The 25,671-nt window shown below is 38.5% G+C and overlaps 1 protein-coding gene across 2 annotated transcripts; it reads right to left on the bottom strand.

Moving 5' to 3' along the window:
- Positions 1-1,102: 1,102 nt before the first annotated feature.
- DCUN1D2 (defective in cullin neddylation 1 domain containing 2) lies at positions 1,103-25,630 on the bottom strand. Of its 2 annotated transcripts, none has more exons than XM_080577089.1 (7): positions 25,440-25,630; positions 23,338-23,734; positions 20,396-20,564; positions 17,801-17,931; positions 5,172-5,254; positions 2,570-2,666; positions 1,103-1,627 (listed from the first exon to the last, which is right to left on the bottom strand). In XM_080577089.1, exons 2-7 carry the CDS (start codon positions 23,510-23,512, stop codon positions 1,548-1,550), a joined length of 735 nt encoding a protein of 244 aa, XP_080433215.1. In that variant the 5' UTR covers positions 23,513-23,734; positions 25,440-25,630; the 3' UTR covers positions 1,103-1,547. The 2 variants fall into 2 exon arrangements, with proteins under 2 accessions (XP_080433215.1, XP_080433214.1); XM_080577088.1 differs by having other exon boundaries at positions 23,338-23,554; positions 25,440-25,573.
- Positions 25,631-25,671: the final 41 nt, after the last annotated feature.

The raw sequence follows: 25,671 nt of genomic DNA, 5'->3' as shown, positions 1-25,671 counted from the left end.
TTGACAGAAATGAAACCTGAATGCTTATATGAAAATCTTAGATTTTTTAAGAGTATTTTAAGTATTTATACCCTCACGACTATGAAACAAAATATGTCACCATGCAATACTTAAGTTATATAACTCAATGCAGTACCTTCTCAAAAAATTCTTGCATCTAAGCAGCTCTGATTACAGCATATGTACTAATCATAGTTGTATTTACTCTTTAGCCACTCTTTAACAAACTTTTATAGAGGCTATGACAAACTCATTTTGATGAGGTAGTGTTTAGAAGAGCCCTGTGTGAAAGCTTGTTGAATAGTTTCTGGTAAAAAAAAAAAGTTGTGCTTAAGCATTGGAAGACACTGTTGGGGAAAAAGAAGACTGACCTCTGTACACTTCATAATAGGTAGCTGGTGAGAGGAGAGAAAGAAATAACTGAACAAATTTGGATTTGGTGAAAACTGACTCAATTCCACTACTCTTGAGCAGTATTGCACTAATTTACTCTTTTTTTCCCCTTAAGCATTACTGAATATACAAAATATCCAGAGGCTAACATCGTTAATGTGAAGTTTCCTTTACATGAAGTTTCCTTTCCTCTGTTTTCAAAGTGGAAGCCAACTGTTGAAGTCTTTGGGCTTATTCATGTTTACTTTCTGTGAGGCTTGTCAGGAACTGCACTCATAACTTGTTGCATCTTGCTAGAACTGAAGGTGTCTTTCAGGCTAGAAATAAAAGATATTCTACCAATCCACTGTTTAAAATAAAGGAAATACATAACTGAAGACTAACAGAATTGATAACCAAACGAATTATAAAAGTATCTTTGGTTGGTTAAGGTCTATTTTAAAATGGTTAATAAAAAAAAGCTGGAGATGCAACAAAGCACAGAGCAGCAACCCCTTCCTCAGCAATGCTACTGCAACATGTCCAAGCTCTTCAAGAATTCAGTGATGAGGAAGTTAATCTCATTGGGAGAAAACAAAAGGCTGGGTATGCTCAAATCTATCTAAAGCTTAAAAATATAAATTCAAAATTATGGCAACAAGTCAAAAAACTCTACATGAGGACACATTCATAGAGCTAGCTTTTATAAAAATACAACATACTACATAAGTTTTACTTAGGGATTTAATTTATATACCACAAATACTGCTTTTCATATAAGTACAATATAATACAGTTTTATTTATTTAACTGCTGGTGTCCACTTTGGATCATGAACTCAATGGCATGCTGTGCTGTCAAAACTTTAATAAAATGGCCTCTAGTTAAACTTCTCCAAAGTATAAAATCATGCAAAATCTACATCCTATATGATACAACCAATACAATAATTGAAGCCAATAGCCTACAAACAGCCTGGACTATCTTCTGGAGTTTGTTCATGAAATGTCCACGAGCCATCATTTTCTTCAGACAGAAAGGAGGAATTTCTGCGTTGTCTCCGGAATCTCATCACAACCACCGAAACCAGCAACAATGTGCACAGTCATCAGCCAACAAGTCTTCGTTACCTAATGCAGTTCAGACTGTGCGTTTAGTCCACATTACGTCTGGGGTTAGGAAGTTTTACGCTTTCCTCCTGTGACTACAGGTCGTGCATATTCCACAAAATCATCTATAAGAACAGGCCACGCTCCTAAAGAGAAGTCAAGCAGTTCAGAAATTAATGTATCATTATTAGCAGTAAGTTGGCGTAGTCTCTAAATAAAAAGGATCAGAAGGTCACTTTGACTTTTCTGGCCTAGATTAGCTTTAGAATCATAAAATCATTAAGGCTGGAAGAGACCTCCAAGATCACCTGGACCAGCCATCCCCCTACCACCAATGTCACCCACTAAACCACGTCCCTGAGCACCACGTCCAACCTCTCCTTGAACACCCCCAGGGAAGGTGATTCCACCACCTCCCTGGGCAACCCGTCCCAGTGCCTGACTGCTCTTTCTGAGAAAAAATGTCTCCTCTTTTCTGACCTGAAACATGCATGACATGAAAAACACCACAAAAAAGCTCCTAAATAGTACAAAGAAACATTGCATCTCTTCTTGCAGCAACAGTTTTTAGTACATGCAAAATGCATTTAAAGCATAATGCATGCTACAAAGTTTGTAAACATTAGTTGATAGAAAAATCATGTCATTTCTATTAGTCATTCATAACCCAGTAAATATTTCTGTACACAGCCATCCCAAAGTAGGATTTGTAAGATTAGTGACAGTGTACGTTTCTTTTAGGTTAATTTAAAAAAAAGCTTACATAGGCATTCTTGCAAGTGGAAAAAATGTTTACCCTTGCATTTAGCAGCACTTTAGGTACAAAAACACAGTTCTACTGTGACTCTTGTAGCATAACAGGTTCAAAGAGCATGGGCTGTATCACCGTGTGACAATATCTTTAATTCCATCTACATGTTACGGCAAACTTATTAGTTTTGGCAACAAGTATGTTACCCTAAATTTGCAGCTAAACCTCTACATGTAAGAAATTGAAACAAAAGGTTTCAGCATGTCCTGATGTTCATTTACAGTAGTATTTCAGTTCTGCTGTACCAACTTTTGAAGATAATTCAAGTACTGCTTACCTTCTTCATCGTAGTTGGACATATCATCTGCAATCATATTTCCAAAATCTAACAGAAGATTCCAAGTATCTTTTGGAATTGATCTTTTATGATGTTCCTGCAGAGGAAGAAAAATGGTACTGTTTAATACAAACTGTTTTCAAATTCCATGGTAGTATGGCAGTACTTTATTTTGACATATACAGAAGCAGATATTTTACATTATTTTTAAAAGTTGAATGCTTCCAAAGAAAACTATAAAATAAACTACTACTAAAGGATGCAAAAAAATGGAAGTTTCTGATATTTTGTTTGTTCTACTTTTTGCTTTTAGGGTATGTGTTCCTAACTTGCTAGGGTAAAGAATAAAACAAATGTACTTTTATACTTCTACATGATGGATCTTGGTGTCCAACTGTTTCAACTCAAGCCCTTTTTACCACAACCTTTTTTACCCACCCTTACACAGTTTGTTTCAACCCGCTGGTTATATTTGCACCCGTTTTCCTCTTCTCACTCCCAGACTACCTTCTGGATCCAACATCTCAGCCTCTCAAACTATTATCTCCTTCACCATTGCGTAACATCCGCATTTGCTCCAGTTGTTTTCTCCAGTCTCCTTTTCCCCACTTCCTCCTATTTTCCCACACGACCTCCTAGTCTGATTTCAGGTATGCTCCTTTTGCCTCATTCACATGGAACAGTTTCAAGCCCGGCCAGTTTGAACAGCACCCCGAAAGGTTTCAGTACTAGTTGGTATTCTTTCAGCTTTTATTCAGCCCTTCCATTGTCATTTCTCCCTCTCAACCCTGTTCAATGCTGTAAGTTCTTGCTCCTGTCCCCTATACTGGCCCTGTAACTTGGTCAGCAGGGTCAAGGATCTGGTCATAACCTGCCACCTTCTCTTCACTTCCATCCCTCCACACCACATGGTCCTGCAGAACAACCCAAATCAGCCCTGGTGCTCATCCGACCCCTTGGGAAGCCAACTGATTAGCCTGGAGGAAAACACTCAGCTTTTGCTGGATCTGTCTTCTGCCAGCTTAGCAAGCAGAAACAGTTCATAAAGGATGGTCAGTAAAGCACCGCAGCTGCCGTAAAGGAAATCAGCAGAAATATACATGGGGAAACACAACTTGAAGCAGTTTTGAGCTGTAGGACTAGGTCAGACCACCTAGAACTCACCTCATCTGTTGATACTGCTATAGTACTTGAAGACATTAGGGGAGACTAATCAGGAATTCAGTGTCAGCCCTGATACCTAGATCTGGTTTGCAACAAGAAGTTGTAGCTGCATGTAAAGAATTAGTGTGTTTCTTTTTTTTTTTTTTTAAGCATTAACACTCTGAAATATTTTGAAGAACAAACTGTATTTCTAAAATCCTGGAACTTGATCAAAATGAGGCTGACATCCACCACAACAGCAAACATGCACCCTTACTCAAGTCAAATGTCACACTTTTTGGGGCCAAGATATAACAAGCAAACAGATCTTCTGGAAAAGGTTCCTTAAAAAGAAAAACAAAACCACACCCTAAAGTGTCCTAGCTTGCTGTTTTCTTAGGTTGAATTTTTTTATTCTAAACATTTTTTTCTATTGTTTACATTCAGGTTAAATACTTGTGGCAAAATAAGACTATATTACATCTTCTAGAGTACTGCTTGAAGCAGAGACCCGTAGAACAGTTTGTTGTAACAAACTCGATCACATAGCCTAGTGGGATATTGCATTTTGATGTTTTAAGTGTTAAGTGTATTAAGGCAGTTAAAATCTGAAGTGTTTTCATAAATTCTCTTGACGAAACTGGTACACATAGTCAGTGAATAAAACATACTATCCAAAAACTTCAGAAAAATATTCTAAAAGCATACACATAAAAATATATAAATATAGAAAAGACTTATTCTCCTAAACTACAAAGTTAAATTGAAAACTAAAGACAAATTACACATTATATGCATTTTTTGATAGCATGTAGAAATGCAAATGTAGAAACATGGATAAATCAATTGGCTCTTTAATAAGAATATTTTGTGATTTCTAAAGTTTAATTTATGCATCTTTACTCCACTGCCCACAGAATTGCACTGGTAACAAAACTATCAAGATAAGTTCACAACTATTATCTAAAAAATGAGTCAGAATACTTACTTGGACAAAAACTTTCACTAAAAATTCATCTCTCAGGTTAAGTCAGTCATAACAGAATTGACTTTTTAAAAAGACACAATTTATGCATTAGTACCACAAAAGGCAGAGCATGGTAAAATACATGGCTCACAACAATCACAGCTGTCTTGAGAATAAAGACAACATAGGTTCAATCTACAATTATGGCTTCAGTTCATGCAGAAGCTTTCTTAAAGTGGGTAAAGTGGGAGGATACAGGACTGTGCAAGCAGAACCCACTATTGCTTTGCTACATCTGTTTGCTTTCTCCTCAACTAGAAAACTATACAAAGATGATTTAATTTGGCTTGATTTAAGACTACCTTATATCAGACTTCAAAAAAGTTAAAGGGAAGTATTCATAGGTCCTGTCTTTTTCTTTATTGTAAGCACAGCATCATATAAGTCAGACTACTGTGGACTAAGATGGGAAAGAATAAAGGACATACTTACCAACAAGAATTTATTCCAAAGATCTAGAAACTTAAATCTTCCTGACAAGACTAAATTCCAATATGCAATTGCCATTTCTAGATCTGCAAGAGACAAAGCAAAACATTTAATATTACAGCATATCATATACAATAAAACTGTTATAGTTAAACAATTAAGGCTACATCCAGTATATTAAGATACAAATTTATTACATTCTTTTGAAATTCTTACAGTCATTACCAAGAACTGCTCTCTGCAGTAACCCAAAAGGCAGAAGACAAGCAGTAATGGTAAAAATTGCATATTGAACGTTACAGTCATAAAGATTAAAGTCTTTGTCACCACCCAACAGTGCAGGATTAAAGTCACTCAATCTAGAAACAAAACACAATAGTTATCAATAACCCTGCCACAAACTTAAAGAACACACCCATAAAAAGAAGGCAAATATTAATAGAAACCCAAACATTCAAGTCTGCAGGTGCCAACTACTGTTTATTTACCACATTTTAGACACACCTGACTTGAAAGGGAATTTAAGGACAAGAGGGAATAAAAAAAGATTTGTCTGGGTATAATAATTCTACAACACCCCTTACAGCAATATAATCTTCTGATAAGTGATTGTAGAAGAAAAACCCCTACACCCAGAACTGAAAATGTAAGACCAAGCAAGCAGATCTTATTCCACACTACGACGAGCGATGTAGGAACAAAGCTCAGCTCATGCATGCCAAGAGGAGGATGCAGCACTGCCACAAATTCAAGCAGAACAGTAACAACAGTATTAGATACAGCATTAGGGTAGAAATAAAATTTTCTTGAAGGTCTGTTTCATCTCAGCAATCCACAATAGCTAACCACTTCTGTCCCTGGTCCCACCCATAACACCACTAAATATAGTGGTGCATGCACACTGCTGTGCACCAGCAAAATAAAGGCACATCCTTTCTTAAACCACAAAATGATTTAGTTTTTGCTTTCAGTGTAGGTTAAGCACAAACCAAATATGAAACTTAACAGAAAGGGTTACCATAGCAGACGAGGAGGAAGGCTGACCTACCTACAAGAGAGGGGTGTGCTGCTTGGAACTGCGCATATCCTATTACAAACCTAAAGCCCCTGCGCCACCTGAAATCAAGTTTCTCAGCACATCCAGTTCCCTAGAGTCTGTACGGTGGAGGGCTGAGGCCCAAAGTTAAGCACAGCAGTTAAGATGATGCAGACAATTGCCATACATCTGATACCCAGCTATATGGAGCCAGTGTTTCAGGTGTTTGTTCGAGTATGATCGGAGCACAACATTTTATGTCCTAATAAACTTTCTTCAGTCCTACCAAAGTCAGATGTCTTTGCCAACGTGCTCACTTTCCACAGAAAATGCTATTTAGTAGTTTTTACTTGCTGCTTAGGTATGCAAATTAATTATTCATATGCGTTATCCCAAATGAAAAGCAAAAGAAGTGGGAAGGGAGAAACTCACATAATCTTAAGGGTTTCTAAACTTCACCGTGAAGTGACTGGCTTTGATCCCATTCACTCAGGCTTCATTATGAAGCCTCAACTTTTCCAAGCTGATCTTGTAAGCATTGGCAAGCATTAAGCAAAATGCACTTTGATGAAAAACAGTTTTACAGCACAAGAGTTTTTATATTTCAGATGAAATATTCCTTGGAAAATGGAAGAAGGTACAGGCAAGGAAGCAAAGACGGTTAGAGGTACTGCAAAAATGTTAAAAAGGAAAGAAGATGCTACACTTCTGTGGTTTATTTGGGTATTTGCAGCATCATATTTAGCAGTATGTTAAAATAAACCTGATTGCTGCAACATTATATTCAACACAATGTAAACAAAATACTGTTTTAATTTATCTGACACCTGTGGAATACTTTACACCTGTGTGCCAACTGGTTCTCCTGCACAGAGATGCAGGAGTTGGTGGTTGTGACTTACGGTAACAGCACATCCTTGTCAGGATGGGGACTTGTACTGCACACACAGTAAGGTAAAGGCTGAGATTGAGGCGAACCCAACTAAATTCAAACTATGCTAGTCTGAAAGGCTTTGAAAAAAGCATCTGTCCTACTCCTCCTTTGTTGTTCAGCATAATTAACTGAAGGCCACACATAATTAAAAGAGAGGAAGCCTTGATCCTAGATAAAACTGGCTCAGGGGAAGATAAGAAAAATAAATTTTAAAAAAGAAAAGTAGATCTTCCTTATCTGGTTCATAGCAATCACACAAACCCATGAACCGATACAAAGAAGAGATATTGGAACAAATGGACTAGATGGGACTATCACTCTTGGTAACGGTGCTAGTTTATGCAATCTTAACAGTATTTGGGGAAATCGGGCCTTGAGGTGTGCCATGCTGTCAAGGGATATGGCTACATACAGTTTTGTATGAAGACATTTCTCTATCTACGTTGAAAACCTGAGTCCCAGAGGACAGAAAACTGGATTCTTCTGCTGTCGAGGGAGGGCTTAGTCTCACAGAGTTGCAGTTCTTCATTAGGCTGCTGATAGCAGTATCAATAAACTGTAATGCTGCGGAGTGCAGCTGCTACAATGAGCACAGCATTAAAAGATTAAAACAAAAACATCAAAAGAAAGAAAAAAGCCTTCACAGGATCACAGGATGGCTGAGGTTGGCAGATGCCTCTGGAGGCCACCTGGTCCAACGCCTGCTCCAGCAGGGCCACCCAGAGCCACTTGCCCAGGCCCATGTCTGGGTGGCTTTCAAATACCTCCAGGGAGGGAGGGAGGCTGCCCAACACCTCTGGCCTCATGCCCTGAGCTCTGCATCCCTGCAGAAAGATGCCTTGGCAAGGCACAGATTTCTTATGCACTATGAGGAACGTCTATCTCAATGCTGCACAGTTACAAAAGCATCAATTACAAATAAAATAAAATTGTAATTATAAAAAGGATGCTGATTTTGTACCAAAAAATATGCTTCCCATGTTATATACTAGTGATGCAAATTTTAGAAATGGAAAGGTAAAGACAGACGCACAAACCTCTGGAAACTAATGTCTAAGCAAGGACCAATTTGTGTACATGTTGCATGTCATGCAGACCTTTAGTACTGTCTAAAGAGTTTGCATACACTGAAACAAAGCTTCATTATCGAGATGTTTGGCTTTCTGGATACCTAGTCTAGGTACATAATACAGCACCTCTATAGCTTTCTGTAGTGAAACCCTGAGAACTAATTGAATCACCTACAAGTGATATCAGTTATTTAAAATTATCAAAGCTAAAATTATTAAAAATATCAAAAAAATCAAAGTAAAACTAGAGTTCAAGAAGAGGGAAAAGGATAGTAAGGTAATATTTTAATTATTTCAAACGTTATTTTGCTGTAATAGTGGTTATTACAGTAAACATGCTTTAGTACATTTTAGTGTTTTAGCTTTAATTCGAAATGTTAGGAACTCCTTTTATTTATACTGTTTTTACACTATTTAAAAGATTTACATTTATTTTCACAGTCAGAAATAAACGATCTTGCAAGCAGCACGATCTATTCTGAAACAATAAAACATCCTAAATTTGTTAAGAAGATGAAAACCTCAGCCTTTGCTACCCTCATTGAACAGAAAGCTTAAAAAGTGGAAATAAATTAGCACAATTAATACAGGAGAAATAGGCTACCAGCTAAATAGCTTTATCTACCTTCAAGGTTAGATTGAATGCTTATTTTGTTAATAAAAATTTCAGAAATTAAAGATAGAAATTAAATGAAGTTCCTTATGCCTTTGCTATGATTTTGGACACTGGGAATGAAGTCACTGCACACAAGTAATCAAGGAAGTGAGAAAACTGATAAATCAACAGACAGCAAGGAACTGACTGGAGAGGAGGATTTACGAGGAACATGAAATTAAGTTCATTTAGACCTGCTGCGCCAAAACAGCTCTCTGGGACTGCAGCACTCACTTGTCATCCTCTGCCAAGCAGAGCTTTCCAGCTCTCTCAGATTGCCCTACCAACAGAGCTGTTTATGCAGCCATGTTTGATGCTGTCAGAATACTAAATCTAATTAATTTAAATTACTGACAACTTCAGAGAAAAAAAAACACAGCATTAGTCTCCCAAGTACTTATTAAGATCTTTAAGTTATTTATAAGAATACTTCAGTATTTGTCACTGTTGCCCTTAAAATCCATAGTTAGCATGCTGACTAGGTTCTGCACATTATGATAGTAGAGTGTAGCATGTTTTAGAGCTTGGAAATAAATCATTTATCTTGATTTCCTCTCTTGAAATTAACTGACTGTACCAGTATTGCCTTCTTCCTCTGCTGACATTTAACCTTCTTATCAACACTGTAAAGCTTTGCTAAATTACACAAGTCATCCCTATGAAACAGGTTGAGCAGCTTGTTAAAAGCCTCAGTGCTCACTCAGAGTACTCTCTCAAACTACAAGGGTAGGATTTTTTACACCAGGAAGTATCAGGCAGTGCTTCCCAGTCCACCTACAGCCACAAAACAAAAAATTAGCAAAGAATGTAACACAGCTTGTAGGAGAAAACAGTTACTTTTATTAGATCAGTTAATAAAGAATTTAAAAAAATGAAATGAAAATGTCTTTGTTTGAGGCTCTCTCCCCTCAGTGCATTAACTGAACCTTACTTTACAGATTTGAAAACAAAAGTAGCCAGCAAACTATTGTACCCAAAACAGCATAAAAATTTAATCTGGACAGGTGCAAGACAAATCTATTTCATCATTCAACTGACTTATAATAGTATATTTAACCTTTGTAAGAGATGGGACTTCAGATGTTTTCTTTAAAATCATGTAATTTCCCCTACAGGATCATTGGGTTGATATTCTTTGATCTCTTCCCTTTTGTTCACGCACTGTGATCACAGGCAAATATCATACTTTTACAAAGCTAAACCAAACTGCATTGTATGAATAATTACTTGGTTTCAATAAAATTCATGGACACAGTGCAGAAACTCGTGCAGATGTGGGAACAGTGGAAACTGGCGTGAATCTAAAGAATTGGACTATCACACTACCCTCACCAAAAGACATCAAATGAATACTTGCAAGATTCAGTGAGTTACTTGACTCCTTGTTTCCTCATCTCTGAATGATTTTAAGAGTCTTCTTAGGCCTCCACATTACTAAGGATATGGACACAAAAATTAGTTTCTTTCCTAATCAGAACATTTTTTCCTACATACAAATAGAATCTACAAAGCAAAATAGCACGAAAATACTATTAGGACTCAACCTGGAAACCCTTCATCAATTTGTCAAATGTTTAAAGCAAAATAGCCCTTATCTGCAATTTGTAGCTCCCTCTAGAAGGAATAGAGGAGGGGAAAAATAGAGAAGGGGTATGAAGTGAACGCTGGAAGTGGCTCAGCTCAGGATCCAACTGAGTTGTCTCTGTTCATCCCTGCAAAGCCGTAAGCAAGGAGCTTCCCAGGGCTCTATGTTAGCAGACACATAATTCACAGTGTCAGAATTACATCTCTGTGGTGGACAGGGAAGCATGGTGAATCACAGGATGCAGATTTCAGAAGAGCTCTGCAGGAATCAGTCAGGCTCTGACTGCTTATTAACTATCTCACTGATAGCAGGCTGATTTCATGCAGAACCTTTCATGCTCATTATCTCGAGCATCAGCTGCACAAAAGCAAATAAACTGCTCCTGACTGTGAGCTTGGCTTAGAAGAAGGTAATCTAAATATCAGTTTGAGCGCAGGATCATAAACCTGATTAAAGATTTTAAGACTGTCTACATCTCTCCAAATCTCCCCATGCACAGTTCAAATAAGCTACAATACTAAAGTGGACTGGGTATACATTTCCTAAGTAAGAGCCAAACATGACTAAAAGAGTTAACATGAATGAAAGAGTTAAGGCATTACTAGAACTGGCAGTTATGCCACACCTTTGCTGCTGCTATTGGCCTCTTTTTATCAGAGCGCCCTGTCTTATACTAAATTTCTCTTAAATTGGTGGCATTTTCAGAATGCAAAAAAAAAGGAATAAAAATAAAACAAGGACCAATAAAACTTGGACAGACCAAGGCTATTCAAACACCTGAAATAGGTATTCACAGACCTCTTCCAAAGTAAACATGAAATTCATTTAATTCCCTCAATTTCTTCATCTACCCCCTCCTGTAAGTACCCTACAAATGGATCAATCTTCATTGAAAGTGGAGGAAATCCTCTTAACTAGTAAGAAAAAAAATTATAACCTTGCCTATTGTCTAAGTGTCTGTTCAAAGAATCTCAAACTTCAGATACCGCTACGATGAAAGCTAAAGATGATGTTGCTTCAATTAAAAAGAGCACGTTATACTCATCTGCTCATAGAAGATGCAACCTCCTTGAAGTCCACATACCGGATGCAAAGATAGTCATTCTTCGGGTCTTGAGGTAACATTTGATTCAAGTCTGAATGCCCTCCTCATGTATCATGTCTTGCTTGATCCCAGGAAACTGGCAGAGAGAAGGAAGCACAACCTTTTGAGCCAGTAAATAGGCGAAGGGACCACAAAGGAGCGACGAAGGACCAAATCTGCTTTTTGTCTCCATGTTGAAAGGAAGTCGAAGACCATGAAGGAACGCATTAAGTTCCTCCACTGTGCTGAAACAAACTGTAGTAAAAGTCCTGAGCATGAGGAATCTCTTGAACACATCTTGTTGGGGCTCAAAGGGAGATCCATTAAGAGACTCACAATAAGTAACAGGTTTAAAAACAAAACAAGAAAAAAAGAAAGAAAGATAGGGCTAAGGCCTTATTTTGAGCTTGAACAGTGTCCTTAAAAATCTCAACTGCTCTACACACAACATGACTGAAGATCAGTAATACTGTCTTTACTACAGTTATCAAGCAAGAGCTAGGATGCAAAATTTCACTCAGACTGCAGTAGAAAAAGCTGAACTTTGGGAGTAGAAGGTGAGATAAACCTCTCCAAATCTGCACCACGCAAAACTTAAGAGTTATTGTAACATATATACTAGCAAGACCATGAGAAAACAGATAAACAGGCAAAACTAGTTATTCATAATAATCCTTTGTCTGAGTTTCCTGGCAAATTGGACCTTAATAAACTGCACCTTTTATATTATCTCAAAGATACCAACAAAGCACTCGGATGCAGCTTAATATGTCCAAATATTATGTCTGCCAGGTCCAATATTCAGCCATCGAGATAGCATTGCTGCATGAAACCTTGTTATCTTTCTTCCTGAGTTCCGTCTACCACTCCGAGGGCAGCAGCCTTAACAGTCATAAACATCCATCTTTTTCTCAGACAACAATCAAATCTATTCAGGTGTATCAGAGACTTGACAGCTGGGTCCTAAGCGACATTAATCAGAACACGTTTTTCTGTTTCAAGGAAATCATGGTAGACCTCATGCAATATGCTTTTGTTTCCTGTATTTTACTACTTATACGAGCTATCACCTAGGGGTACTAGTACCACTTTACTTTTTTTTTTTTTAAAAAAAGTGTATATGCCTGACTGAAGCAAACTACTTGACAATATTAAGTGAATAAAAATAAATGGAATATTCAAGTTAGACGAGACTATGGAGAGAAAGAAAAATTCCCTAGTATCACCAGGTTAGCCATCGAAAAGAGACTCCTATAAAAGACAGTCCTGTTTCTAGGAATTAATACTGATGTACTGAACAATTTGCCTAGTTTGGGGCCTGACAGAATCGATGCAACTGAATTTACTGGAGAGGATTCTTCACATCTAATTATGTAAAGGCAGAATTTCTTGCACTACTTCTGAGTGGAACTATAGAAGAAGAAATTAAAGAAGCAGCTGAAGACGGACTATTCTAAAAATGAATAAAACAAACAATACTGCAACAAAAGAACCAGAATCCCTTTCCTATAGTGAAATTCACTGTACCACAAAGATGACCATGTCAGATATCAAAATTCTTTTTCATCACCAAAATAACTTCTAAGAAGGGCTTCTGGGTCTTTCCACTCCCACCCTTACAAATGTCAGCTGGTGTAATGAAAGATACTATAGCTCTTGCTGATATCTCCTAAAAGAGAGATGTTTGGGACCTATGGATTTATTTTTTCTCCAAGATATGCTCAGGTAAAAAGCTTCACTGAAAACTGACAGCAATCCCAGAAAGAAATAGAAATTCAGTCTGAAAGCACTGATGGTTAAAGTGAAGCTAGATGTGATCAAATTCAAAGCACACTGAAGCAGCCTCAAACTGCTACCTACCATATCTGAGACTCCAAGGAGGTTCTAGGAGATCACACTCAAATTTATTCTCAGTAGTTCTCTGCCAAACTGGGAGAACTTGTCTATAGGAGTCAGTCCTGTATCTAACGCTGTCCAACACTTAAGTAACTCAGATGATACAACAAAGGAAACCTTCGTTAAATCTGCAACTTATACAAAGCCTGGGAAAACCTGGGAAAAGTGTAGCATGGTAGAAGACAGGACTAGAATTCAAAGTTATCTATACAAATTGAAAAAAACTCTTGAAAGTAAATGGGGAAGATTTCACTAAGGAGAAATGCAAAGTAATACAGCTAGTAGGAATAATCAACTACAGAAACAGAAGACTGGAATCAACTGGGTGCATTGCAGTTCTGCAGAAACCCAGTAATGTAATAGATCACAAACTGCTGACATTATCAGTGTTGAAATATAAGCAAACTTAATACTGAGATGTAAAACAAGGAGCGAAGTACCTAAGGCAAATGAAAAGTCTAACTTATTTGGGTACTACAAGATAGGAGAAAGATCAATTAGATTGCAATGGAAAAAATACATGATCAGAGGGTTGGAAGATATAATTTATTCAAGTAGTTGGTTTTACTCAATCTAGAGACCAAGGGAAGACATTTACCTGCCAAATATGTAAGAAGCTGTTACTGACTGTGACATTTTTCTGTGTATTCACTCTGGATGTGTAAGTATTGAACTTCAGAACTCATGAACATAGATTTAATTTGTACACTAGAAAACAATATAAAATAGTAACCATAAGTGTGAGCAAACATTGACACAGATGTACAAGACCTGTTGTCAGAAATTTAAGAACTTACTAAGCAAAGGCAGCAGCTTCCAAACTTTTTCAGCCAGAGGACTACAGCTAACAGCTCTAAAATCCTGCAGATAACTACTAAAACCAAGAAGGCAAGGTGGTATACATTGCTAGCACACCACTGAATGCTTGGGTAGAAGAACATCTGTGAGGAACTGTTTTGGTAGCACTTGATCCTATCTGGCACAAAGGAATGCACTAAGCAATTGTTTCTCTACCTTTTAAACTGAAAGGCTGCCAGGCATATTGAAAATGAACCCGTGGTTCATTGTATTTCCTAATGTTCTTCAGTGGAAATGGGGAAAAAAAATAAAGTAGTAACTGCTCCTTATTGTTTCTTAAAACAAAAGCAATAGTGTTTGTTTTTTTTTGTTTTTTTTCCACATAGAAATTCATCTGGCGAGCTCTCATCTCATTTTTTGTTTCTGTTAAAAAATGTGGTAGCACTTAGCCCAGAGGATCCTACCATTTTAATTACATCATCTTTTACATGTTATGCTATTAATAATCTGCTACAAATATGAATTTTGTGTTTGTCAATGACACAATGACAAACCTGTTTAGTTTTCAAATATGAGTATTGATAGGTCATGTGTATTCCTGAGAATCAAACAATACTCTTTTAGCATACAGATCACTGTCCAAAGCAATGAGTGCAACAGCTATGAGACTCGGTGATTTAAGTTCCCAGTGTAGTTAAAAGAAAAAAAAGTGCTGGATACTTTAAGCCTCCAAAAAAATAAAATCACATTAAAATATTTTGTAACTGACAGGCAGGAAATAATTCCTTTTGTCATTTTCATTTCATTATTCACTTTTATCTCTACTTTCTATAAGCTTACTGACCTCTTAGTCTTCAAGTCATAATTCAAATGTGAGTGTCTGTAGGCAAACACTATTACTGTAGCACGTCATCAGAAAAAAAATTAAGGCAAGCAGCTAGGACAGTTGCTTGGGAGCATCCTATATTTACACAGGATTGCACATCATCTAACATGCATGTGAGGAGGAACAAGAGATCTAGATCTTCACTGTAAAAGGACCTAGGCGAGGTTTATACCAGCTCGTTTAGTGACAAATCAAGTTGTGCATTCTGTTTAACTGCCTGCACTGAATTCATAAAAGCATCGTGAGCCAAGGCTCCAAAGTCAGTAAGAGAGAAACACACTTTTTACATGAGTGAGATATGTTCCTGCATCTCCTTGACAGCAGTCACTGGGACACAACTACCACACAACCCCATGCAGTTGTGGAGAGAGGGAGGGAAGATGAACAGATAGAAGAAAATACATAGAGTATATAGAGAAGACGATGTAAAGTAAGAAAGGACCTCATCCTGTATGAGGGGTAGCTGAAGAGAGTACCATTCTCAACCCATAGAAATGCTCTTGTAAGATAACTGTCTGAAATTCTTTTGCTTAGTTTCTTGTCTTTACTTTGTTTTTGTTTTTCCCCCAAAGAACAGGAATAACCCTTAGAACAATCAGAGCAGAAAGCAGCATGTAGTAAACACCAACCAGTATTTTTTTTTCTTCTTTCTCTCCGCTCCACTGAACACAATGGCATTCCTTGAAAACAGTCCAACTGCAAACCTATGCAGCGTTAATTTTTCTTTGGCTAAGCTATCACTGACCTCAAGCACTGAAAAAATACCGTATTAGTCAATATGCTTGCTCAGCACCCTTTTCTGCTCAACCTGTAGTGGCCCAAGTTCACACCAGAGAGTAGTATGTATCTCCGCTGAAATAGGTAGAACCTGATTAGATTTATTTAATATCTAGAATAACCTTAACAACCCCAAAAGAAGTCTGACCAAAATGTCCTCAAAATACTGTGAACTAAGCACTACTTGAAATTAAGGAACAGTAAGTATTGGCAGAATTATTAAAATTCCTCAAACCTGAAATCAGCAACGGTTCCAATCAACTCTTTCTATAGCATATTTTACACTTGGCTTTCTTTCTGTTCTAGTTAGTTCATCCCGCTAACACTTCAACTTTTAGTGCAAGAAGGCACTTTGGCATTTTATTGCTGAAAAGTACCACTCTTACAAAACAGTGAAGACAGACATCAATGAAAGGGCTTCTATACCAAATAAACAGAAGTAATGGAACACAACTAAGTTTCCTTTTTCCTCCTCATGTCAAATAAACAGTACATTCAGTTCCATAATCTGGGTTGGGCTGCCTTCCCTCCCCCTCTCTCTTTGTACAGACTTAGGCGAAAAGCTTTTGAGTCCCATTTCCCAAGTACATGAGTTTCAAGTTGGAAGTGAGCCAATTAAAACAGGAAACCATTTGTAATATTTCTGTAGGTATCCCATAAATTCCAACCTCAGCTGTAACCAACCTACTTTTTTTCCCTGCAGTCTGATGGAGCTAGGCTTTTTAATGCAGAAGCAAGAAAATGAACAACTAGTTGATGAACTTGAACTCCAACCACCTCCACAGAACCTCTACAGGTCTATTTCATTTGTGTCTAGAAAGGTGGCATGTGACGCAAGGAAGACACATGTAATAAAAGACATTGCTGCAAAAGATAAAGAAAATGGGACACTGACTAAAAGCTGTCCACAGTTTAAAAAAAGACATCAGAAAACACAAGAGATTATTACTCCAAGTAATTCCCAAGAAAGAATGAGGTACAGACACTACTGCTTGAGAAGGCCTAAATTAATATTCTGCTTCTCCTTCCCACTTCTTTGAATGATTTTTGAGAAAGAGTATTTGTTAACATGCTTGCCAAGCAATGTAGACACGCAATTAAAGTGGCTAGGCTTAAAACAAACAAAAAAACCAATCCACACACTTCTTAACCATTGCACAAGCGTACAGTGATGATGACATGATGCCGTTCTACACACAAGACTGGGTCTTCTGGAAGTGGACATATATTTGAAATTTTATCTTACAATTTTTCCCATCTATTCCCAAACTACAGGTATTTTTCATTTGAATATAAAAATTGGATTTTTGATTTGAGAATAAAATATTGGAATTTAACGAACATGCCCTTTTCACTCCAGCAATACAAGACATGGACTGGGACAATCTCAAACTTTAGAGACAATAACAACGTAACACTTCATAAATCATATGCCTATTTCTGCTCACTAGCTTTGAACCAAATCCATATTACTTATTTTAGAAACTTTACATAAAAACTGTGGGCGAAAGCTAAAAATTCTTGAAAGGACAATATCTTTTGCCCAGAGTTTTCTCCCTCTTTTCAAGCTGATATGGAGATTTTGTTTCAGCTTTATTCTGAACAAAACAAACACGAGGAGCTCATTAGCTAAGTCTTTATTTTAAACAAAAAATGATGTCAGGGGTCTAAAGAACTGCAGGAGCTTCCTTTGACAAGAAGAGAGATAATGTCAAAGCTAGCAGAAAACCCTTTTAAATTACCTGTACCAAGGGGACATTTAAGAGGAGATTAATTGACAGAAGAGGGGAAAGAGGAAAAGTCAGGAAAAAATAATTAATAATGAATTTACTATACAATTGCCAATGAGACAACTATATTATTGGAAGCATTTGGAATTGAGTTCACTGTCTGTAGATTTTTTCTACTTACCTAGACCTTTTTGTCCAGGGTTTTTAGCAAAGTTGAAAGTAAATTGATAGAAATCTTTGAACTTTGTTGGATCCTTCAGTTCTTGTTCCAGTCGCGGCAATAGAGCTTTTAGTTTTTCTGTGGTGTCACACCTGTTGCAAGAGAGATTACATTATATAAAATTAAGGTATTTTTTTAGTTTCAGAGCAAAATAAAACAGTAGTTAAGATAAAAACAGTGTCTCTTCAGATAGAATTTTAAAAAATATGACAATCCTTTACTAAACATTTTTAGGTAGAACAATACACATAGGCCTTTATAATCCTTCCCTTTCGTAGCTGTTATAATATAAGTATTTTTTTTAATCTAATTACACTTTATTTATTCCCTGTTCTACATAAATGAAGAACTGTGTGCTATGTTTACAGCTAATCTCAATGTTAGAGGATTTTCCAACAAAATGAACTATTTGCAAACATCTGCTTGTCACCACTGTACATTTACAGATAAAACCTGGGAAAAAAAATGAGCCTTTGACAACACTTTGAAGGCTGACAAACCGTTCAATGGCTTGGCACAGGTAAGCTAAGATGGAATCAAATTACTGAGATTCTAGCAGAAACACATCCCTTACCACAACTGAAGTATTTCCTGTGAAAGGGTATGACCCGACAAGATGCAATTTTAAAAGAAAAAGGGTTTTCCCTACATCAAGGAATCAAATGCATATTCAAGATTTACAGGATATTACCAATACTCTGAACTGCACCTTGAAACTCAAAGAGACGGAAACCGGTTTCAAAAAATCTTGCTGATAAAATTTCTCAGTACCTAAATGATTGCATTTATTTTAAAGCTTCAATAACGATTTTATTAAAGAATGGATGGCTATAGAAAAATCCATACAATGCAGATGTCATTCTAGATGCTTTGCATGTTACAGATTTAAAAAAAAAAAACAGAAAACCTCTCATCTCCAACAGTACCTGGTAGAGGAAAGATGAGGAATTGTGCCAAGTTTTCAACTGAGAGCTTCAGTTTCCTGGGGACATGATCTACCTAACAATAGGAACACTTAACATGCCTTCCTTCTGCTTCCCATTCACACCCTGAAAGTGCTATGTGGACTAAGCCTCAAGGAATGTCTTCTCATTCAAATCTTAACCTGTGTTCAATGCTAACAAAACACAGACTTTGCACATCCTGTATGTAACGAAAAGCATTCCAAATTATCAATAAGCAGCATACCAGTGGCAAGCAGGTATAACCAGATTATGCTTCCAAGAACTCTAAAAGGAACAAAGAGGTAAAATTCACAGACCTCTGTGAAACGTACCTTGGAATGTCATGAGGATATATGATCAACATGACAATAAAGTTACAAAACAATATCCAAGCCAGAAACCACAGGAGGATTACCAAAATCTTTTTATTTTTATTTTTAAATCAGTTATATCAAATAATGCTGGCAGCCTTCAATATAACAGCATGACTGCTTGAGTGTTCTCTATGGCTAGAGAGTCGTAATTATTCACAACCTATCCAAAAGCCAGATTGAAAGGAACAAAATAAAGCAGTGGAGCTCAGATGATGTTCAAAGATCATCTTATTTTCTGAATATCCTTACCTAAAAAGTAAAGCTTAGACACAAGTCAATAACTGATGAGGTCAGTAACAACAGACTGCTAGGACCCCTGCTCAACAAACTACTGCATTTGCTGCAAGTTGCCCTACTGCAGAAAGGTATTTATAAAGTGTCATTCTAAACCAAAGTTTATTTAACAACAAAAAGTATGCACAATAAACTGTAATTCCCCGCTTACCTAATGCGATCTGTTAAAAATATATATGTATATATAAGGGTCAAAATGATATACCTAAGTAATACTATACTTCTTCTACAGAATTATACATAAAATATTAATTTATGGTGATAAATGCTAAACTGGTGATTTTATTGCTAAACAGGAGCAACAAGTTTTAACCTCTGTCTACTCTCCAGAACAGTTCAATAATTCAGGAAGGAAAAAAAAATCTTTTATCAGTTATGTCAGAGTTGGAGCAATTAACTTTTTCTACCACTAATATTCTCATTTTTATTTCAGTTCCTTAGAGATATTCTCTACAAATTAAGTATCTAGCATAGAAGGCAATAAAAGAAAACTGCATTTTGTAAAACCGGTAAAAAGAAAGAGTTCCATTTGGTGGTGATAAGACAAAGAACTAAAAGTTCTTTTCTGCTGTCCTTTTCTGCTTTATTTCTTCTCAATGCTGACAATTTTTTGGAAACTTCTCCAGTGATGTTCATCTGTTAACAGCACAGAGTCCAACAAAACCGTAACACAATCATACATGTATTTATGTAAGTTACATGAAAAAATCGGCATATCTGGCTGTACTATTAAGAATTATTTTGCTTCTACCTTACCGAGGCTGTTAACATTTTGCAGTACAGCACCAATTTACAGAAGACTGGACACTACAGGCCTTGAGCACCTGTTAAGCTTGGCACCATCATTACCAGCTTTTCAAAGCTTCACACTTGATTCAATTATAAATATTTTAATCAGAAACTGAGCACATTACATTTTGAACCATGAAGAAACTGATACTCACCCCAGCTCTGTCATGCCATCTACAAATTCCTTTTTACTAAATTCACACTGAGTAGCTGCCCTGAACTTCCATGCTACAACCAGCACGCTGATACTGGCAGGGTCCAGGCTTAAATCATCACAGAACTGCTGAATCCCATCAATGCCAATTTTATTTTCATCTTGCGGGTCTGCAATTCAAAACACAAAGAGAAGAATTACAATTATTCATAAGAATATTTACCAAAAGTCATCAGCACAGCTCTGAGATGCTGCATATCACAGGTCTTCAGTTTTACACAAGCTTCACTTGAAATCTACCTATTCGGCAGGTAGATCAAGTATTCTGCAAACTTCCCTAAGAATTGGCTTGCAACTTTTACAAACAGTAACTTTAACAAAGCAGTTTTGTCTTCTCTCCACAATGCTCCATGCAAGATCCAAATTTACAGGAAGAAATGCCTGACTGAATCTACAAAGCAGCAAGGCTGACAAATACATCCAACTGCACAATGTATTTACTGGTTAGCATATAGCTAACTTAAAAAAAACAAATAAAAACTTACCAAGCAAGGCCAGAGATTTTTTCCTGATAGTGGCTGATGAGAATACACTACAAGTGTACACTGAAATATTTTTGGTTTTAATTGTAAGCCAGGAAAATCACCACAGCATTGCTCAAACGATGCCTCAGCACACTAGTGGCTTATGATAAACAATACAACTTAGAAAATGTTATGTTTCAGTAGCACTAAGTACCTTTTTAAGATTAGCACCACACTTCTTAACTACCTGAATGTCAGGGTCGGTAACAATGCTGTAACTGTAACAGAATTCTCTCTTTAAAAAAAACACTAAAAATTACACCTTTAGTTCTAAAGACTTTACTCAGGGTATCCCTCGAGTAAACTTAAAAAATTAATCCCTTAAACTGGTAAGATTTTCAACTACACTGCTTTTTAAGTCCTTATTCTATGACTGATCAAAAATCCAGTTTACCATTTTTTTTGTTTTGTTAACATAAGATACCTTTCTCTTTTCCAGACACAGCTACAGTGGCAAACATACTAAAAAGTGAAAGTAAATTTAGCAAAGATTTATAGCCATTACACAAAGAATTATTATGGACTTTTGAGCATGAATAACAAGTAACAAGTCTACTGTGTGCCAGATCTAGTTCTGTGACAAGATGCCTGTTTTGTATAACTTCGGAATAATTGAAGATATGAAGGCAAAAAGTGTGTGTGTGTTTTAAAATCAATGGAAACATTTTGATGGACTTCAACAAGGACATCCTTATCATGCTGCGTGTCATCCAGGTGACTGGGAACAAAAATGAATTTGTTTTGATAAAGCTGCTGGATAAACAGATAAGACAACTACCACCAAGATGGCACAGCAAACGGAAGACCTCGCATCTCAGATTTCGAATATAATGCAATGTATGCAGTAATTCTATAAACCTTAGTGAACACAGGAATCCCATCTTGTTGAGAGGCCATGTGAAGTTTAAGCTACACCTAAGCACCTTTCCCTAGGTGCTTAATCAATTCTGCTTTCTCTCAAATCTTGTGAAAGTTTTGTTAAGTTTACGGTTTTACTGGGATTTGCAGTAGAACTGCAAAGGTGTGCTGCTAACCAAAACACGGACATATAACTGAATAGACTTTTCTTTCACAAAAATAAGAAATAAATTTTTTAGTTTTTTAAAATGTATATATTCTTGGCAGCATTCATGAATTGGTATGCATATTTTTGACCCAACAATCTCTATGACTGACATGCACAGATCAAGGAAAGGACAGAGAGAGATACAGACATATTAAAAACAAAGAGTGGTTCATTAATCCAACTTCTTCCACCTTCTCAGAGGAAATGCTACAGTTTTGCTGATTCTTTGTCTCTCCCACAATTCATTACCACCTTATAACAAAATATTGAAGTGTCTATATTTAAAATAGAGCGTGTGATTTAAAAAGTAGAAAAAAGCGGAAATACTACTGTAAGAACAGGACGAAGTATATATGAAGCACGCTATATACTACAATTAGAAAAGTATGTAAAATCATAGCTGATTAATTTTGAAGAGTCCATTTTTTAAAACACAAGGTTTACAGATCTCAACAGTGGCTGGTACTGATGCTTCTAGGGCACTCGGCATTAACACATAAAGAATGCATGTGTTCACATCAGATGTCCACATTTCAGAAAGCCCTGTTACCTTGATCATGTACATTCTTATGTACGTTCTTACATGACTATCTATTCCTTTTATTTTTCCTATCTTTTTAACAATGCTCCAAAATCAAATGAAACAACCCCGCCTTTAATCTGTTTCCCTGTGGTTTTCCCTCCAAGCCTCTCTGAACACAGGCATCATTTTTGCTGTCACAAGCAAGCATAAAGAATAAATTAAGGATGGAGTTTCAAGACTACTTTTTGAGTTCTCATTTTACTGCTTAGTCAGGCTTCTAGCCGTAATGTTACCTGATATGCTTTTGATTTCAATGTATAGAAATACTACCATCTTTGAACTAAATTAACTCCCCCAAATATTTGTACGGGAATCACGTGTATTATTATTTTGCCACACGAAGTGTATCACGGATATATTTAATAGCAGCTACCAGCAATAAATCCAGTTCCATGATAAACTCTACTTTCCTTTCTACCACATGTAGCTGAGATTTTCTTCACATAAGGTTTAGTTTTCTGTTGTGAATTTATTTTAAACTCTACAGGAATATCTAAGGAAGCTGCGTATCGGAACACTAAGAACATTTAAGACCTTTCTCATCCTTACCTCACTACTACATACAGAGTAAGAAGCACAAGTCAGCAATCTTTCCTTAAAACACCTTAAGAATGGCAGAGGGAAGAATAGGAATATCACCCCAAAAGAAATTTTAAAAAAACATACAAAACCCAACCCAGAGCAAGAAAAAAAAAAAAAACAAGCCTTACCTTTGTATCGATTATACAATTGTTCTAATTTCTTCCTGTCTACTGAATTTTTCATGGATTCTTTGTAGTACAAGTCTGGGTTCTGGAAGTAGTTGTCTGTTGCCACTTCTAGTTTCCACTCATTCTGCATTAAGCAGTATATAGCAGTCCTTTCCCCGGCCTGGGTAAAGGCCATAAACTGCCGGACCTTGTCCTTCTGTGACGATTTAAGCTTATGCTTTGGGATGCAAAAGAAGCAGGAAAGCCAATGAAGCTAATCCAGAAGTTTGTTTCAGCATTCTACTACTACTGCCTATATTTAAAAGGGTTTAGTTTTCTTGTTGGTGACAACTTTCACTTCAGAATTACAGGAAGACAAAGCCTTGTTCTTCTGCAGTTAAAAAGACAGCATTTTCTTCTGAATATCGAAACAACAGCATCTATATGTACACTTTTAGCAAAAAAAAATATTCCACTAGTAATAGAGTTATATGCTGCTCTACTGCTCACATATGCAAGAGTCTTTTCTGTTCTGCTCTGTAACATCAGCAAACACAAGTTTCATCATATAACAACAGGGCTATATCCTGAAAATATGACCATTGGTCACATAAACAAGAAATCACACAGGCCTGATGCACAGATTCTCAGATCCTGCGTAAGTCCTTTGGGAATGGAGAAAGTGAGAAATCTGCTTAAAGGTTTTCCTAACGCTAATGCAAAGTTTAATCATTTTAAGCGATCAACTGAAAGTCAGAAGCATTTCTCACATTTTTATGTTAGGAACTATTAACTCGTGCCATCAGAAGATATAAGACCAAAAGGAAACGAAGCACACACCCCAGAGGTTTGCTGAATGCTGCAACGAGTCTATAAAGTTTCTCCAAACATGATCTAAAACTTTAATTTTCTCTGGAAAAAAAGCTATTTGCACTGTTAGCACATTAACCAGCAAAGCGGCCTGTTGCAGTGGCACCGAGGCACCACTAAGGGGTCCCCCTTAATGACAGCTAATTGCAGCAGCCACCAATTGCAGCACCCCCAAGTCTGTGGGAATAAAAACAAGAGGCGGGAGAAGGGATTTTCTAGGGAGCAAACTTGCCGTCGCCATCGGTCAGCGCGATCCTGCTGGAGGAAGGAGCTAGCTTAAGCCCAACTCTGTTTTTTTTATCACGTTTTGACACCACTGGACGCGTTATCTGAGAAATCTGTCTCAAGCTGCTTACTGCTGCCTGAAGCAGCGGGTGAAGCAGAAAACACCCCCCCGGGGGTGTCCGAAATATCGGTGGGACGGAGGCTGCCGCTGGCAGGGGGGGCAGCACGCCGCGAGCGCGGGACCACCCCCGGGTTTCCTCCTTATCTCTCGGACACAGACGGAGCCTACGGATGGGCTCGGGACAAGCAACGCACGGCACAAACAAGATACGGACTGCGGTCTTCCCCTGTTTTATATAAGCAGAAAAACGCAAAGCTTTTCGCGTAAGAAGGACCCCCCCCCCCCCCCCCCCAAAACCAACAACAGCAGCGTGCTTTGGGATGAACCCCTCAATAACCCCTCCCTTCTGACGAAGGTTCAGACACCGGAGCCGCCCCCCCCCTCACTAACCCCTCACCTACCCAAACCCCTGAGCCAGGGGGCACCCAGAAGGGGTCGGGGGGGGGGGGGGGGGGACGGACCCCAAAAGAGCCATGACCCCCACACCTGAGGGGCCGGGGGGGACGGACAGGGGGACAGACGGGGGGACGGACACGGAGGGGGGGTTGCGCGTCCGCCCGCAGCCCAAAAAAGGGCAAGGTACGCGGCTGCCGGCTCCGTGCCCGCCCCGGGTCACCTTCCCCGCTGCCTGCCGGCGGCACCGGACGGACACCGGGGGGACACCGGGGGAGGGGGGGGGGGGATCACCGCTCGCCCCCCGCCGTGCCCCGGAGCAGGGCTCGGGACGCGGTGCCGGGACGGGAGGAGGGACGGGGGGGAACGGGGCGGGGAATTGGGGACAGCTGCGCTTAACGGGGCGGGCAGCCGGGGGCTGCCCGGGGTGCCCCCCGCCTCCGACCCGTCCCCGCTCCCCGCTTCTCGCCGTGCCCCCCTCGCTCCCTCCCTCCCCCCCCGCCCCGCCGCCTACCATGTTACCAGCGGCGCTTCGCCCAACTTCACCGCCCGCCGCCGCCTCCCGCGCAGGCGCCGAGCAGCGGCGCCGCCTACCGCCGGCCGGCCGGGCAGCGGGATCGCCCCGCCGCCTTCCTCCTCCTCCTCCTCCTCCCGCGCCGCGGGTTAGGCCGCGGTCGGGCGGCGGACTACATCTCCCGGCGTGCTCCGCGCCGCGCCGCGCCGCCCGCCGAAAGGAGCAGCCCCGC

The sequence above is a fragment of the Anser brachyrhynchus genome (genome assembly GCF_964034855.1).
Source record: "Anser brachyrhynchus genome assembly, chromosome: 1".
In the NCBI taxonomy this organism is placed as follows: domain Eukaryota; kingdom Metazoa; phylum Chordata; class Aves; order Anseriformes; family Anatidae; genus Anser; species Anser brachyrhynchus.
The sequence above is the reverse complement of the archived record's forward strand: the minus strand, read 5'-3'. Positions and strand labels throughout refer to the sequence as shown.